The sequence below is a fragment of the Pinus tabuliformis genome, chromosome 1_2 (assembly GCF_031772625.1).
Source record: "Pinus tabuliformis cultivar Carrire ecotype Pingquan chromosome 1_2, CPIR1, whole genome shotgun sequence".
Classification (NCBI taxonomy): Eukaryota; Viridiplantae; Streptophyta; class Pinopsida; order Pinales; family Pinaceae; genus Pinus; species Pinus tabuliformis.
This window is the reverse complement of record NC_142298.1, coordinates 193,810,048-193,826,074: the sequence shown is the minus strand read 5'-3', so window position 1 is coordinate 193,826,074 and position 16,027 is coordinate 193,810,048. Positions and strand designations below refer to the sequence as shown.

At 37.9% G+C, this 16,027-nt stretch overlaps 1 protein-coding gene and 1 long non-coding RNA gene across 2 annotated transcripts; one reads left to right on the top strand and one right to left on the bottom strand.

Annotated features, from left to right (window-relative positions):
- Positions 1–7,073: 7,073 nt before the first annotated feature.
- Positions 7,074–9,520, bottom strand: LOC149205152 (uncharacterized). Its single transcript, XR_016251831.1, has 4 exons — positions 9,465–9,520; positions 8,192–9,377; positions 7,610–8,076; positions 7,074–7,522 (listed from the first exon to the last, which is right to left on the bottom strand). It is a non-coding gene; the product is annotated as an uncharacterized LOC149205152 (long non-coding RNA).
- A 1,298-nt stretch (positions 9,521–10,818) lies between these two features.
- Positions 10,819–12,812, top strand: LOC149205151 (putative polygalacturonase). Its single transcript, XM_089393425.1, has 3 exons — positions 10,819–11,070; positions 12,235–12,355; positions 12,462–12,812. Exons 1-3 carry the CDS (start codon positions 10,837–10,839, stop codon positions 12,740–12,742), a joined length of 636 nt encoding a protein of 211 aa, XP_089249551.1. The 5' UTR covers positions 10,819–10,836; the 3' UTR covers positions 12,743–12,812.
- Positions 12,813–16,027: the final 3,215 nt, after the last annotated feature.

Below are 16,027 nucleotides of genomic sequence, written 5' to 3'. Positions count from 1 at the left end.
GACTTTCACAAACTCAAATTCAGCCAAACTTCCCAAGATAGCATTGACAACCTTTGCATTGATCTCATATTGTTTCTTCCCTGCATCATCTGTGGGAATGGAGGTTTGGTATTGATATCCACCTTCAATAGGTGTCCATACATCCACTCCTAGTGATTACAAATATGCTCTCATTTTGACTTTCCAGAAGACAAAATTAGTTCCATTAAACAAAGGTGGCTTAATAGAAGATACTCCCTCTTGACTGCCCATATTGATGGATCTTCCTTTACACGATCAAGCTTCTTCTGAGGGGCTTGCTCTGATACTGATTTTTAGGAAAAATAATTGGGGGGGGGGGGGGGGGGGTGAATCAATATTTAATTCACTTAAACTTTAAATGGCATATTCATAATTATGTACGCTACTGTTCTTTATGCAACCTGCATGTGTACACAACTTCAGTGAATGCAAACATCGTATATACAGTTTACTTAATTTTTAATATCTTGCATCAATGAGTTAAATTAATCATTATAATTCTAATTCATTAACAATCCAATATGAAGTAAATAAATTATAAAACAAAACATATAAGCAACACACCTAGAACGCCAGGATTTTAGGTGGAAACCCAATGTGGGAGAAAACCACCGCTACCATTGTCTCTGTCTTCTTCTCTTATTATATTGAGAATATATTCATTACATTTTTTACTGGTGCAGGCTCTTACGAGCACGCAGGCACGCACTTGCATGAGGCTACAACCTCCACTCATTCTCCAACACCCACTAGAAGGTAGCTACAACCCCCAAATCTCATTTAGTAGCTCCTACTGGAAGGGAGCTCCTACCCCCTCACTGAAGGTTGTAACCCTTAGCAACTTGTGGACCATGTTTTAGAATGTTTCACACTAGATCAACCCGTCAAACAATAATCAAACAACCTATAGGCCACCTTTCATCATTTTTTCACACTAGACGCACATCAACAATAAGCCCAAAAAAAATTGAATATTGAATCTGAAATGCAATCATTGAACCAAATGAATCACTGTAACATCATCAAACTGAATACAAAATCCAACTAGAACAAATGAACCTCATGATATATAAGCAACTGTTATTAAGAGAACATGTGTTTATACATGCTTCCTCTACATAACATCTATGTACAAATCTCAAATTGATAATTACTGAAATCACTAATAACTAGCATTTGCACCAGATGTTGCAAAGGAAACGCCGTAAGGCATAAATTGAAAAAAGCAAATAGAACAAAAAAATGCTTTGATAAAGAATAAAATATATTGAACACTGAAATCAATGCCCCATTAACTGAAACCACTTAGTAGACGTTCCATATGAAATGGGCATATGATCCAAGAGTCCCATCCCCAAATTTCTTCCTCTCTATGTAAAATTGTTTGGGTTATATTATGATTCCATGGGATTGATGCCGACCTCGCAGGCAATGCCCATCCCTAGTGAGTATAGAGGTATTTTAGGTGGCATGATTGGAGGAACAGTGCTGCAGACTCTAATTCTTATGTTTATCACGTATAGGACTCACTGGGACAGAGAGTTATTTACCTGTAATTCCAAATCTACTCTTTACTAACATTCTTCCTGGGCTTCGTAATTTAGTATATCGTTGGTTTTACCCATAAATTGCAGGCTTCACAAGCTAAAGATCAGATTAAACTTTGGGGAGGTTCAGTAGATTCAATCAAAGGCAGTTTAAGGAAGGTAGATAAAGCAAACCCTTTATGATTTACTATGCGATATCTTGTATTATACAAAGATGTTTATTGTTTAGAAGATTAATCCTCTCATGTTATATAGAGATGTTTATTTACAAGATTAATCTTGTGGCAGGATAGTGAAAGAGATGACAGGGAGCAGCTATCTTCTGAAGTATGAAATGAGGATTTCTACACTGTTACTCTGAAGTGATGCATGTACTCTAATCCATCCACATCACCAGTTTCAGCAGATAATAGACATTTTTAAGTGTATTTGAAGAGGACAGTGACTTCATGGTGAATTTGATTATGGTGTCTTCTTCAATCAAGAACAAGGAAAGCCATTTTGTCAAGCTGCATTCAATTGTCTAGACAAATTTTTAATTCCCTCATTCGTTGTTTTCGTGGAATCACCCTGTTCTTTTATTGTAGGCTTTGACTTTTACAAATGTTGATTAATGGTATTCTATTTTCCATAACATCATGTGACTATCAAGTGATGTTGAAAAATATACAATCTTCTGCCACATTCAAGGGCAGGGAGAGTCATTTTGTCAAGCTGCACTGACTTGTCTAAACAATTGTTTAGTTCCCTCATTCATTATCTTCATGGAACCACCCTGTTCTTTTATTGCAGACTGACTTTTACAAATGTTGATTAATGGTTTTCTAATGCTGATTAATGGTTTTCTATTTTCCCTAGCATTACGTGACTATCAAGTGATGTTGAAAAATATACAAATAGAAGGAAAACTTCACCATGTCTATGTGAATTTAAAACACATGACATATTTAAATGTGAAAATTATTTTTGTTTGTTTGTAGGGTTTAATCTTTATCAAGCTCTAGGTTTAAATTTCTTGGTGAAGAGTTGAGGATTGAAACTCTCCTATGGAACATCCAGACTTGATTAAACATTAGATACTTTCAATGACAACATCACACAATTGAATAGATTACTCTTCCATCCAACATAAAGCTGAACCTCACATGAAACCAACCCAACCTAGACTCAACCTTCAACTTATAAAAATATAAATAACAAAATTCAAATAGCTAAGAAGAAAAGGACTACTATAGAGTGTATAAATAAAAAGGTATTAAAACTCTATAAATTCTATTCAAATAGAAATAGCAAAGTAGCATAATTAATATGTTCACTTACCTTGGTATCGTTTCTTGCCTCTTGGTTGATTCTTCGGCTTTTACATTGTGTGGGGGCACATTCGTTGACGTTGTTCACCACATCTACTCTCCTTTCTACTTGACTCGAACCTATGTCTGATGACATATTTCTCTACTGGCGTTTTATCTTCTTGAAACATCTTAGTTATCTTGTTTTTCCCCTAGGGCTTGAATTGCTGGACAAATCTTTTCCAAACGAATCCAATCTCATATTTCTTCCCAAATTGTTGGACAGATCTTCTCCGGATATAATCAATGTCATGTTTTTTTTGCTAAATTGTATTCTAATATCGTCTTCGAGCCTTCCAATATCATGTTCTTGATTAATGGAAACACCTTTGGCAAATGATTTCATGAATTTGCTTTTCATAAATCTCGGAATTTTATCTCTCTAAATCTTGTGAATAGTCATATGCTTGTCTGAAAGATTAAGCCATGCATATCTACATATTAACCAATTCAGACTTTCAAACTTTAAAACTGTGGATGGCTAATAAGATCCAGTCTGATCACAATGCTTTGAATCTAATCAAATTTCCATACAGACAAGCCACCTCTTCAGTCTTACATAAGTGCCGAACATATCTTCTTTAGAGAAATCTGATGTCACGTTTCTTCCTAGATTGCCATTGCCTTACAGATATTTTCTAGACAATCCAATGTCATGTTTCTTCATATTTCTTACCACACACAAGCCACCTTTATATATTTAAATAGATTTAGTGGGTAGTTATAAGTCAAGGAATAGTTTGTTGAGCTCAAGGTAAATAGTAATCAAACTGCCCTATTTTCCTGAGTAAATTTGGCCTTAAATCTAGTTTGAATTATGACGGAAGTCAGAGTTCTGTTTATTGGAGGTGAACTTTGCCTGTGGAATTTATTTTTGGAGTTTTAGTTGATTATCTCTTTTCAAATAAAGAATAAAAAAGAGTGGAACTTTTGACTCTTGGAAAAACAAAACTCACCAAAAATGAGGCGATATGAGTGCTGGATATCAAACATGGATCTCAATATAATTTCATTGCATCGACCTGGTTGTTAAGTTACCAATAATGTGATTCTGTACATGTTTCTCGTTTATTGGTAAATAATACATTTCTCCACCAACCTCTTTTTGTTGTCAATGAAACCATAATGTTTCTTAGAGAAATAATCTCTGTTACTTACGTGAGATAAAAAAAATTAAACCCAGATTTGGCCACTGCAGCAAAGTAAGTCATTTTCCCTTAATGTAATTGTATTCTCTAATTATCATTTGTTTTTGGTTTAATTTCTTTTCAGGTTGTTGCATTTGTCAACTAGGTTCGTTTGTTGAGAGGATTAGAAATACATCATTTTTTTTCAGAGTATTGATTTAGACTTGTTTCTTCATTGAATTTTATTTATTTCTAAGCTAAATGGATCACTCACTACTTTTTTTTAATGAAGTTCAGATTTGCTTCCTCTGGAGTATACCTTCCCACCTAGATCTAGATTGGCACTCTCTCCTCAGCCTCCGTATTTCAATTTTGAATTGATTTGGAACCCTTTTTTCGATAAAAAGACTTCACCAAATCTAATCCATGGATCTTGGCATTCCCACTAAGATTTCACTGAATTTCTTTCAGGTCAGTTAGTTTTGTATTAGTTCTATTTTTTTTTACATTCATTTGTCTCTTACCTCACAACTTTTTAGCTTTGTTATTCTCTTCCATTACTAGCTTGCTTGAACCCAACATCCACTTTTCTCTACGATTTAGCCTATTACTCGCCACATTACACCCCTATCACTGCTCCTGCAGATCAAGATCTTATGCTCTTCACGGTATCTAAAAGTACAGGTCATGCAGGAAGTCCGATTGGGTAAGTAATGTTGATTCTTTTACAATTATATGCAATTTGCTGTGCTACCTCTTCTTTCTCACTTGTAACTTGAATGTTGGCAGACCTTGTACTCTGTTTCTCTGGGTCTGTATGTGTATGCTTGTTTTAGTGTGCATGTGTGTACTCAATGGCTTGGAGTTTGACTGGTACTTATGCATGTCATGTAAGGTATGTACATTTCAAATGGGTCTATCTGTCTGTTGAAGTAGAGACATCAATGAATGGTGGAACTGAGTTGATGTCTCTACTTTAAATGGTTGAAATGAAAATACTTGGAAAAATGGACTAATTACTCTTACTCTGGCCGTTGTATCAATGCAGCTCTTGCAGGGCTAAAATGTGAAGGAAAGGAGGATGAAGATTGTGATAAGTTATTAAAGAGCAATGGAATCGTCACACGCAGTGGGATGCATTTTGGTGCACCTCAAACTTATGTGAAGTTGAGTATTATTGACAGAATCCAGACCTTCAATCTTTTTCTTGACAGGCTTTCAACTATTCATGGATGATAAGTTGAATCGCTCAATCATTGATGTGAGATCAACTATATTCCTTTTCAATGCTTAGAACTACAAATACAGTAGTATCTTTAACTAGAAGGCCGAGCGACCATGGCAGGATGATACAAGGCTTTACAAAAGTTTATCCACTCTTCACAATTCTACAAGCAAATTCCCAAATCAGCGTTCTTTTCTCGGTTCTGTTCCAAATAATCTTTATATGTATGTGCACCACCTACTCATAAAAAATCATTCTCAAGATAGTGGAGGGCCTTCCACCTTTTTGCTGAACAAAGAATTAATGTCACTCACTATAGCAATTGAACTTGAAACTACTGCAAGAAAAATCATGAACAATGCGATAAATATGTCCTTCCTGGTTGAGATTCCATGGGTGTCTCTGCAATTAAAAAATAATTGAGGTTAGAAGTTACATGCAAGCAAGGTGAAAGACAAAACCAGAAATGAAAAACAACTTTTTTTCTACCTGAGAGCAATGGAAGCTGGGAAGATGAACCCAATACAAACTGTTGCTGTGGCCCCTGTGAATTGAAATGCATCCCAGATACTTGGTATGAATGATGCCCCGAGGAAAACGATTCCAATTAACCCAATAGTTATCAAAGTCAACCTCTTATTATCCAAAACAAGATGCTTTTCGCTGGAAAGACAAGCCCATCGAGATTAAGTCTGAGGGGAAAAAAATGAGAGGAAAGACCAGAATCAGATGCACAACATAGGTCACACGAACAATGTCATTCAGCACAACACTGTAGTGAAATCCCAAGTTGGTGTCGAAATTGGCCAGGACATCATCCATGGTCTGGTCTCCAAATAGAAGAAAGCCAAAAAAGCTTGTACTTATGTATACAATTGAGCACAATACCAATGATGTGCGAACAATGGGCTGCATTTCTGAAGGGTCTTCAAGTTCATTGTATATGGAATGAACTGCATGGCGCAAAGACATCACAATTCATTATAACATAATTTTAAATGCAAATTCAACTAATGAACTCTAAGATACTACACTACAGGACTAGAGATGGAGGAAAATAATCCATACCATTTTAATGACAGATGTAAGCAGTCACAATAACTGGTACCACAGTGAAAAGCTGCAAGAACGAAGTAAAATCCACAATATCTGGTAACAATCTTGGTGCTTTGACAGTGCCACTTAACGACTTTACAATCGCAATACTAGCCGTAATCACAACAAATATAACAGCAAGTGCAACTGATAATGCAGAAGTGAATTTCAAAGAATCTCCAAATTCATGGAAATTAACACATCAATATAGGCATCAAGATTTGAACATCACAACTCCTAAGGAATAACCCATGATCCACATCCTTGAATGTATATGCCATATGCCATTTCTAACAGGGCAACATGAAAAGTCAGATAAATCGTTAAGCAGATGCCATAAGTATGTGACATTCCCAAGATATGTTGAATCCCCTCATATAATTACAACAGTTTCCAGACATTTAAATCCCTGATAGCTGTAAGGTTGTATATTTCAAATGGGTCTATCTGTCTGTTGAAGTAGAGACATCAATGAATGGTGGAACTGAGTTGATGTCTCTACTTTAAATGGTTGAAATGAAAATACTTGGCAAAATGGACTAATTACTCTTACTCTGGCCGTCTGTATCAATGTAGCTTTTGCAGGGCTAAAATGTGAAGGAAAGGAGGATGAAGATTGTGATAAGTTATTGAAGAGCAATGGAATCATCACACGCAGTGGAATGCATTTTGGTGCACCTCAAACTTATGTGAGGTTGAGTATTATTGACAGAAACCAGACCTTCAATCTTCTGCTTGACAGGCTCTCAACTATTCATGGATGATTAGTTGAATCGCTCAATCATTGATGCAACATCAACTATATTCCTTTTCAATGTTTACAACTACAAATACAGTAGTATCTTTAACTAGAAGGCCGAGCAACCATGGCAGGATGATACAAGGCTTTACACAAGTTTATCCACTCTTCACAATTCTACAAGAAAATTCCCAAATCAGCGTTCTTTTCTCGATCCTATTCCAAATAATCTTTATATGTATGTGCACCACCTGCTCATCATAAAAAATCATTCTCAAGATCGTGGAGGGCCTTCCTCCTTTTTGTTGAACAAAGAATTAATGGTACTCACTATAGCAATTGAACTTGAAACTACTGCCAGAAAAATCATGAACTATGCGATGAATATGTCCTTCCTGGTTGAGATTCCATGGGTGTCTCTGCAATTAAAAAATAATTGAGGTTAGAAGTTACATACAAGCAAGGTGAAAGACGAAACCAGAAATGAAAAACAACTTTTTTTCTACCTGAGAGCAATGGAAGCTGGGAAGATGAACCCAATACAAACTGTTGTTGTGGCCCCTGTGAATTGAAATGCATCCCAGATACTTGGTATGAATGATGCCCCAAGGAAAACAATTCCAATTAACCCAGCAATGATCAAAATGAACCACTTATTATCCAAAACAAGATGCTTTTTCACTGGAAAGACAAGCCCATCAAGATTAAGTATTAGCGCAAAAAAAAATGAGAGGAAAGACCGCCATCGGATGTACAACATAGGTCACACGAACAATGTCATTCACCACAACACTGTAGGGAACTCCCAACTTGGTGTCAAAATTGGCCAGGACATCATCCATGGTCTGGTCTCCAAATAGAAGAAAGCCAAAAAAGCTTGTACTTGTGTATACAATTGAGCACAATGCCAATGATGTGCGAACAATGGGCTGCATTTCTGAAGGGTCCTCAAGTTCATTGTATATGGAATGAACTGCATGGCGCAAAGACATCACAATTCATTATAACATAATTTTAAATGCAAATTCAACTAATGAACTCTAAGATACTACACTGCAGGGCTAGAGATGGAGGAAAATAATCCATACCATTGTAATGACAGATGTAAGCAGTCACAATAACTGGTACCACAGTGAAAAGCTTCAAGAACGAAGTAAAATCTTCAATATCTGGTAACAATCTTGGTGCTTTGACGGTGCCACTGATCAACTTTACAATCACAATACCAGCCGTAATCACAACAAATACAACAGCAAGTGCAACTGATAATGCAGAAGTGAATCTCAAAGAATCTGCAAATTCATGGAAATGAACACATCAATATAGGCATCAAGATTTGAACATCACAACTCCTAAGGAATAACCCATGATCCACATCCTTGAATGTATATTCCATATGCCATTTCTAAGAGGGCAACATGAAAAGTCATACAAATCGTTAAGTAGATGCCATCAGTATGTGACATTCCCAAGATATGTTGAATCCCCTCATATAATTACAACAGTTTCTAGACATGTAAATCCCTAATAGCTGTAAGGTATGTATATTTCAAATGAGTCTATCTGTCTGTTGAAGTAGAGACATCAATGAATGGTGGAACTGAGTTGATGTCTCTACTTTAAATGGTTGAAATGAAAATACTTGGCAAAATGGACTAATTACTCTTACTCTGGCTGTCTGTATCAATGCAGCTTTTGCAGGGCTAAAATGTGAAGGAAGGGAGGATGAAGATTGTGATAAGTTATTGAAGAGCAATGGGATCATCACACACAGTGGGATGCATTTTGGCGCACCTCAAACTTATGTGCGGTTGAGTATTATTGACAGAAACCAGACCTTCAATCTTCTTCTTGACAGGCTCTGAACTATTCATGCATGATTAGTTGAATCGCTCAATCATTGATGCGAGATCAACTATATTCCTTTTCAATGTTTACAACTACAAATATAGTAGTATCTTTAACTAGAAGGCCGACCAACCATGGCAGGATGATACAAGGCTTTACACAAGTTTATCCACTCTTCACAATTCTACAAGCAAATTCCCAAATCAGCGTTCTTTTCTTTGTCCTGTTCCAAATAATCTTTATATGTATGTGCACCACCTGCTCCTCATAAAAAATCATTCTCAAGATCGTGGAGGGCCTTCCTCCTTTTTGTTGAACAAAGAATTAATGTCACTCACTATAGCAATTGAACTTGAAACTACTGCCAGAAAAATCATGAACAATGCGATGAATATGTCCTTCCTGGTTGAGATTCCATGGGTGTCTCTGCAATTAAAAAATAATTGAGGTTAGAAGTTACATACAAGCAATGTGAAAGACGAAACCAGAAATTAAAAACAACTTTTTTTCTACCTGAGAGCAATGGAAGCTGGGAAGATGAACCCAATACAAACTGTTGCTGTGGCCCTGTGAATTGAAATGCATCCCAGATACCTGGTATGAATGATGCCCAAGGAAAACGATTCCAATTAACCCAGCAGTGATCAAAATGAACCACTTATTATCCAAAACAAGATGCTTTTTCGCTGGAAAGACAAGCCCATCAAGATTAAGTCTTAGGGCAAAAAAAAATGAGAGGAAAGAACGCCATCAGATGTATAACATAGGTCACACGAACAATGTCATTCAGCACAACACTCTAGGGAACTCACAAGTTGGTGTCAAAATTTGCCAGGACATCATCCATGGTCTGGTCTCCAAATAGAAGAAAGCCAAAAAAGCTTGTACTTGTGTATACAATTGAGCACAATGCCAATGATGTGCAAACAATGGACTGCATTTCTGAAGGTTCCTCAAGTTTATTGTATATGGAATGAACTGCATGGCACAAAGACATCACAATTCATTATAACATAATGATACTACACTGCAGGGCCAGAGATGGAGGAAAATAATCCATACCATTGTAATGACAGATGTAAGCAGTCACAATAACTGGTACCACAGTGAAAAGCTTCAAGAACGAAGTAAAATCCACAATATCTGGTAACAATCTTGGTGCTTTGACAGTGCCACTGAACAACTTTACAATCACAATACCAGCCGTAATCACAACAAATAAAACAGCAAGTGCAACCGATAATGCAGAAGTGAATCTCAAAGAATCTGAAAATTCATGGAAATGAACACATCAATATAGGCACCCGCCACCTGCGGACTTAATTTGGTCTGCCCGCCTCGATTTCTCTCCGTTCTCAGCAGACAGCGCCTTGCTTCACGTCTCAAGCTATGAATTCAGACCGTTTCAATGTAAATAATATATTGTAACTTCCCTTTAAAACAAACAAATACATCTCTGCACCATCAGAATAACAGGGGTTTGACGAATGGGTATCATACCATAGAGTGCAATACGGGGATTTTGTTTGCATGGGTTTCATGTTTATTGATCGTTCAAAGAAGCTATGGAGATTTGTGATTTCTAGCTAATGTTTTTATGGAGATACCCAGGGTTTTATATGTTGCGTGGCAGGAGATAATGACGACTGATTCAGAGAAACAAGAGCCATGCTCTTATAACGATGGAATACAGACTGTTTGCAAGCTTAAATGGGTTTCAAGGGCACCTCGGGTTCTCTTTATTCTTTTATTGACGTTGCTAGTTGTGCTGCTGGTTCAGACCAAGACTGGAATGGATCTTCCCTTGTGGGTCAATCAGCCTGAGGACTTGAGGGATCATGGATTGTTTGAAGCAGAAGAGCAGAGTTGTTCAGGTTTTCTTAGGATGAATGGCAGAAGGAAGAAGATTGTATCCATTGAAGACTTTGGAGGTGTGGGTGATGGGAAGACTATGGATACCAGAGCCTTTCAGAAGGCCATTGGTTATCTGAAATTATTTGCAGACAAGGGTGGGGCACAGCTTAATGTTACCTCAGGGAAGTGGGTCACAGGAAGTTTTAATCTCACAAGCAACATCACTCTGTACTTGGGAAAAGATGCACTCATTCTGGGATCTCAGGTAAGACATCATTGGATTCTAATGTATCCTTGAAAGAACTCTGACTATAAATGCAATAGTCTAACTTTTTTACGTTGTGAAGCTTTGCGAACTTATTTCCGATCAGTTTTGCTCTAAATCTCATAAAGATTGGTGAAAATTAAAAGTTTGACTCGAGAGCTCCGAGAGTTTTCATGATGTTGAATTTATTTATGTAATCAAATACACATGTTAGATAATTCCAGACCACAATCTAACTGACGATTATATAACTGGATTCCAACCAAAATACCAAAACATAAAATAGTTAAACAAAGCCAAAATAAATAATATAATTTAGATCATTACTTTAATCAAGCTTTGAAGGGACTAGATTACCTAAATAATATAATCTAGATCATTGCTTGAATCAAGCTGTTGAGGGGACTAAATCACCCTACAAATATATAGGGCCAGACTTCAACAAGCAGTTGAAGGGCCTAGTTCACAGAACGAGTCCATAGGACTGGACTACTTCCATTACAAACCCATCTAGATTCTAAACCCAGGCCTGTTATGCACATCCAGGTTGTAAATAGAAGCTCAAGGTCCAAAATCTAAGAGGTTGTGAAGCAAAGCTCAAGGTCCAATATCTCAGAGATTGTGAAGTGAAGCTTAAGGTCCACTATCAAATATTGGAACCCTGAGACATGCAACCTCGAGATGAATACTAAACCTGGCTTTAGATGGGTTTGTGCCAGCGTCTATATTCAATGCACCCTTAGATTCAATGCATTATTACACACGCATGAGCACATACACATGACGAGATCGCCCCAACCCCACCTTGGTTGTAGAATGTGCATTGCATCTCTTGGTGCAAATACGAGTTCATGAGGATTGGATAAGTGAGCCTATTGCTCAATCAAAAGAAATCCAAAGCCTTATTGTCAATTCAACTAGAACAAAAAACATCCAATAAAAGACGTGGTAATTTCAATACAGAGATAATGCCAAGCTTACATGAAGCTTGTCAGCAGGCGTTTCTTTAATCTTACATGCATGCCTTCCTTTGCATGTATATTTAAAATTGGAGAACAGTATTTATCTCATTTGATTTAAAAGATCTTCTGAATGGTTTTCCTTTTGCTGTTTATAATTCTACAAGTTAAAATTTCAAGCCATGTTGATCCCTCTATATGGCAGGATCCAAAAGACTGGCCTCTTATAGAGCCACTCCCATCATATGGTCGCAGCCGAGAACGACCTGGAGGAAAGCATATCAGCCTTATTCATGGGGAAAATCTTGAAAATGTTGTGATTACAGGTGACCAGCCATGACTTTAATCTCTCTCAATGTGTTTGTGTGTGTTCTCAGAAAAGGATTCTGGATTGATTAGGGCTCATGTTTCCAATATGATTGGCTTGTATAGGTGAAAATGGGACTATTGATGGCCAAGGATCAATGTGGTGGGATATGTGGTTCAATAAGACCCTGCAAGACACAAGAGGTCACCTTGTTGAATTTGTTAATTCAGAAAATATAATAATCTCAAATGTTACATTCCTTAACCCCACCTTGGTTGTAGAATGTGCATTGCATCTCTTGGTGCAAATACGAGTTCATGAGGATTGGATAAGTGAGCCTATTGCTCAATCAAAAGAAATCCAAAGCCTTATTGTCAATTCAACTAGAACAAAAAACATCCAATAAAAGACGTGGTAATTTCAATACAGAGATAATGCCAGGCTTACATGAAGCTTGTCAGCAGGCGTTTCTTTAATCTTACATGCATGCCTCCCTTTGCATGTATATTTAAAATTGGAGAACAATATTTATCTCACTTGATTTAAAAGATCTTCTGAATGGTTTTCCTTTTGCTGATTATAATTCTGCATGTTAAAATTTCAAGCCATGTTGATCTCAATGTGTTAATCTCTCTCGATGTGTTTGTGTGTGTTCTCGGAAAAGGATTCTGGATTGATTAGGGCTCATGTTTCCAATATGATTGGCTTGTATAGGTGAAAATGGGACTATTGATGGCCAAGGATATTGATGGCCAAGGATCAATGTGGTGGGATATGTGGTTCAATAAGACCCTGCAACACACAAGAGGTCACCTTGTTGAATTTGTTAATTCAGAAAATATAATAATCTCAAATGTTACATTCCTTAACTCGCCATTCTGGAACATACATCCAGTCTAAAAAATTCTTATCAGGATGAGCAAAGCAGATTTACCCACTCTCTTGACAGACTCTAGACATTTAAATCCCTGATAGCTGTGAAAAGGCCCAAATGAGGATCAATGTGGTGGGATATGTGGTTCAATAAGACCCTGCAACACACAAGAGGTCACCTTGTTGAATTTGTTAATTCAGAAAATATAATAATCTCAAATGTTACATTCCTTAACTCGCCATTCTGGGACATACATCCAGTCTAAAAAATTCTTATCAGGATGAGCAAAGCAGATTTACCCACTCTCTTGACAGACTCTAGACATTTAAATCCCTGATAGCTGTGAAAAGGCCCAAATGAAATATGACATATCTGAAAATCAGCGCTAAAAAATGCTTATTAGGATGAGAAACGCAGACTTACCCACTCTCTTGAAAGACACCAACGGAACTAAAATAAGGACTATGGTGAGAACTAGGATCGGAACACGTTCATTCCACCAATGAAATCCAAACCATTCTTCAAGTATACCAGCATGATGCACGCCATTTGATGATGTTCCAGATAACACATCGCCTGCCCAAATCAAGAAAACACCTCCATCAGACGAACGCCATTTGATGATGTTCCAGATAACACATCGCCTGCCCAAATCAAGAAAACACCTCCATCACTGCTACATTCCTCCTGGCTGGCGAATTTTTCAGCGAATTTCTCCGTTTCTGAAGAACAAAGTCCCCTGAGCACCCATAAACCTTCCGACAGCGGCAGCCATGATCTGTAACAAAAATAGGATGATCCACAAACCTAGCTTGAATCCCCAGTGCAAAACAATTCTATCTAAATGTACAGAATAGGTGTACCAAAATCCAGTAAAATACTCAGAGCAGATATTTGCAGATATTATTGCAAATGTGGGAAAGGTAAGGAAAGCCAATATCTCAAGTTTACCATCATTCGCTAAAAGGAATTCCAGGCGTCCGCGCGTAGGGCTCATACCAGGCATTACAGTGGAAGATTTGGTTTTCTTCTCGCTGGGCGTTTTCCCTAGCAGTGGCCAGGCATAAACTAAGGAGTCAGTTCGGTCCAGATCCAACGGTGTAAAATGTTTTAATCGTCTAAAAATCGATTATAGGGTGCAGATTGTGCCAGCGCAATAGCCAGGGGAGTTGTTTCCAGAGGGAAACGCCTTACGGCGTAACTATTCACTTGCACACTTAGCACCTTGATCTCCATGTCTTTATATAACTTTTTCCTTAACCAATACCTAAGGTGAATCCTTTGGTAAAGTTGATGGTATTTTTTGACGGGATCAAATAGATGTTGGTGTGCCAATACTATGGGAAAATACCATGGTAATGATCCATGGTATCCAAATTTCCATGGTTCAGATTATGTACGTGACTTTTACTCACAGGACTTGTGTATGTATGTGACCCTTCTTCATAGAAATCAAATATACTTTCTCAAACTTCAATTTTGTCATCCATCTGTAATTGAGTTGATGTTGGGCATGGAATCCCCCTAAGGCATGTTTTGGGGCTTAAAGCCCAGGTTTTGACCGAATCTTGTTGTAAAAGCTCCGAATTGTGGGCATAGGGCGTGAAAGTATAATAGAGTCACAGGGTTGTCAACCCTAGTTTTTGTAATGTAATGTCGGCTGGATAGACCTACCCATGGTCCGCGGACCATGGAATTGTATAAATAGAGCGAGGCTATAAGTATAAACGAATAACCAATGAAGTGAATAGAAGAATGACAAGTCTAAGTGATTGAGTCGAAGTGTAAAGTGTGTCTGTGGGTCGTAGAGTAGGAGAAGGCTCTATAGCTGAGTGTGCAGAGGCCTAGTAGTCTGAAGCTGAGTGCGCGGACCCCTGTAGCTGAGTGCGCAAGGCGGGGTGAGTCTGTAACCTTTGGAAGAATTAATAAAGAGAAGTTTCGCTATAATTTTGTGTATCTTTTCCTGGTTTAATGCATGATTGGATATAATTTGAAAGTATACTGTTTATTTACTACGCGAACCTGTATGAATGTTTTATATTGTTAAGTAGGTAAAGGTGCTTAATTAGTATTGGAAGATAGATAAGATCTCGAGTAATAGCGCAAAGCGCGACACATCCCCTGGTTAGGGTTGTGTAAAGGCAGAGTATCAGGCCGTGAGGAACGGAAGGTGCACGAAGCCACCTGGGTGCAGGAACAAACAAAGGACCAGTCGAACCTCTCAGACATCTCAAGGGTGTTGAAACCTGGTTCTAGCACCCTCCCATACTACTTTGGGTGAGACCTCAGTCCGCGCCCTATGGTCTTTTTCTGAAAGGACCAGTAGTACAGGGATTTATTTGGCTAATTAACTCCAAACCTGGGTCAAGCCCCAACAAGCCAACAAATGGTTCCGTTGTCGAGACTAGGACCTGCATAGAGATGTCTGATGTCGTATCACTGGAATCCGACAAAGAAAGGAATTTAAGATTGGTTGGAAAGAAAGATTCACGAGTTCGCGGCGCAGGAAAATAGGAATCCGCTACTATCAAAGGAAGAGTGGTTAGATTGCTACTTGTATACAGAGATCCATGAAATTTTCTTTGCATCCTTCCCTATTGAGTTGTACGAGTGGATTGCGAAGCTAGAAGATAGCCAAGGAAGGTGTAAACTCGACAAGCCTATTGTGTGGACTCCATAATTGGTGCGCAGACTTGAAGCATTAGAAGATAAGATCACACACACTATCGATCACTGGCTCGATCGAATCATAGGAGGATTCATCGCCGAATTCGCGGTAGATACTTTAGTCAGCTATAGTGAGGCAGAACGACGTTT

What these genes read in the sequence shown, in the direction of transcription:
- LOC149205151 (XM_089393425.1), top strand. Translation starts at nt 10,837, where the DNA reads ATGAATGGCAGAAGGAAGAAGATTGTATCCATTGAAGACTTTGGAGGT. An exon ending in CACTCATTCTGGGATCTCAG is followed by an intron (nt 11,071 to 12,234) that starts GTAAGACATCAT and finishes TCTATATGGCAG; the next exon opens with GATCCAAAAGACTGGCCTCT. An exon ending in TGAAAATGTTGTGATTACAG is followed by an intron (nt 12,356 to 12,461) that starts GTGACCAGCCAT and finishes TGGCTTGTATAG; the next exon opens with GTGAAAATGGGACTATTGAT.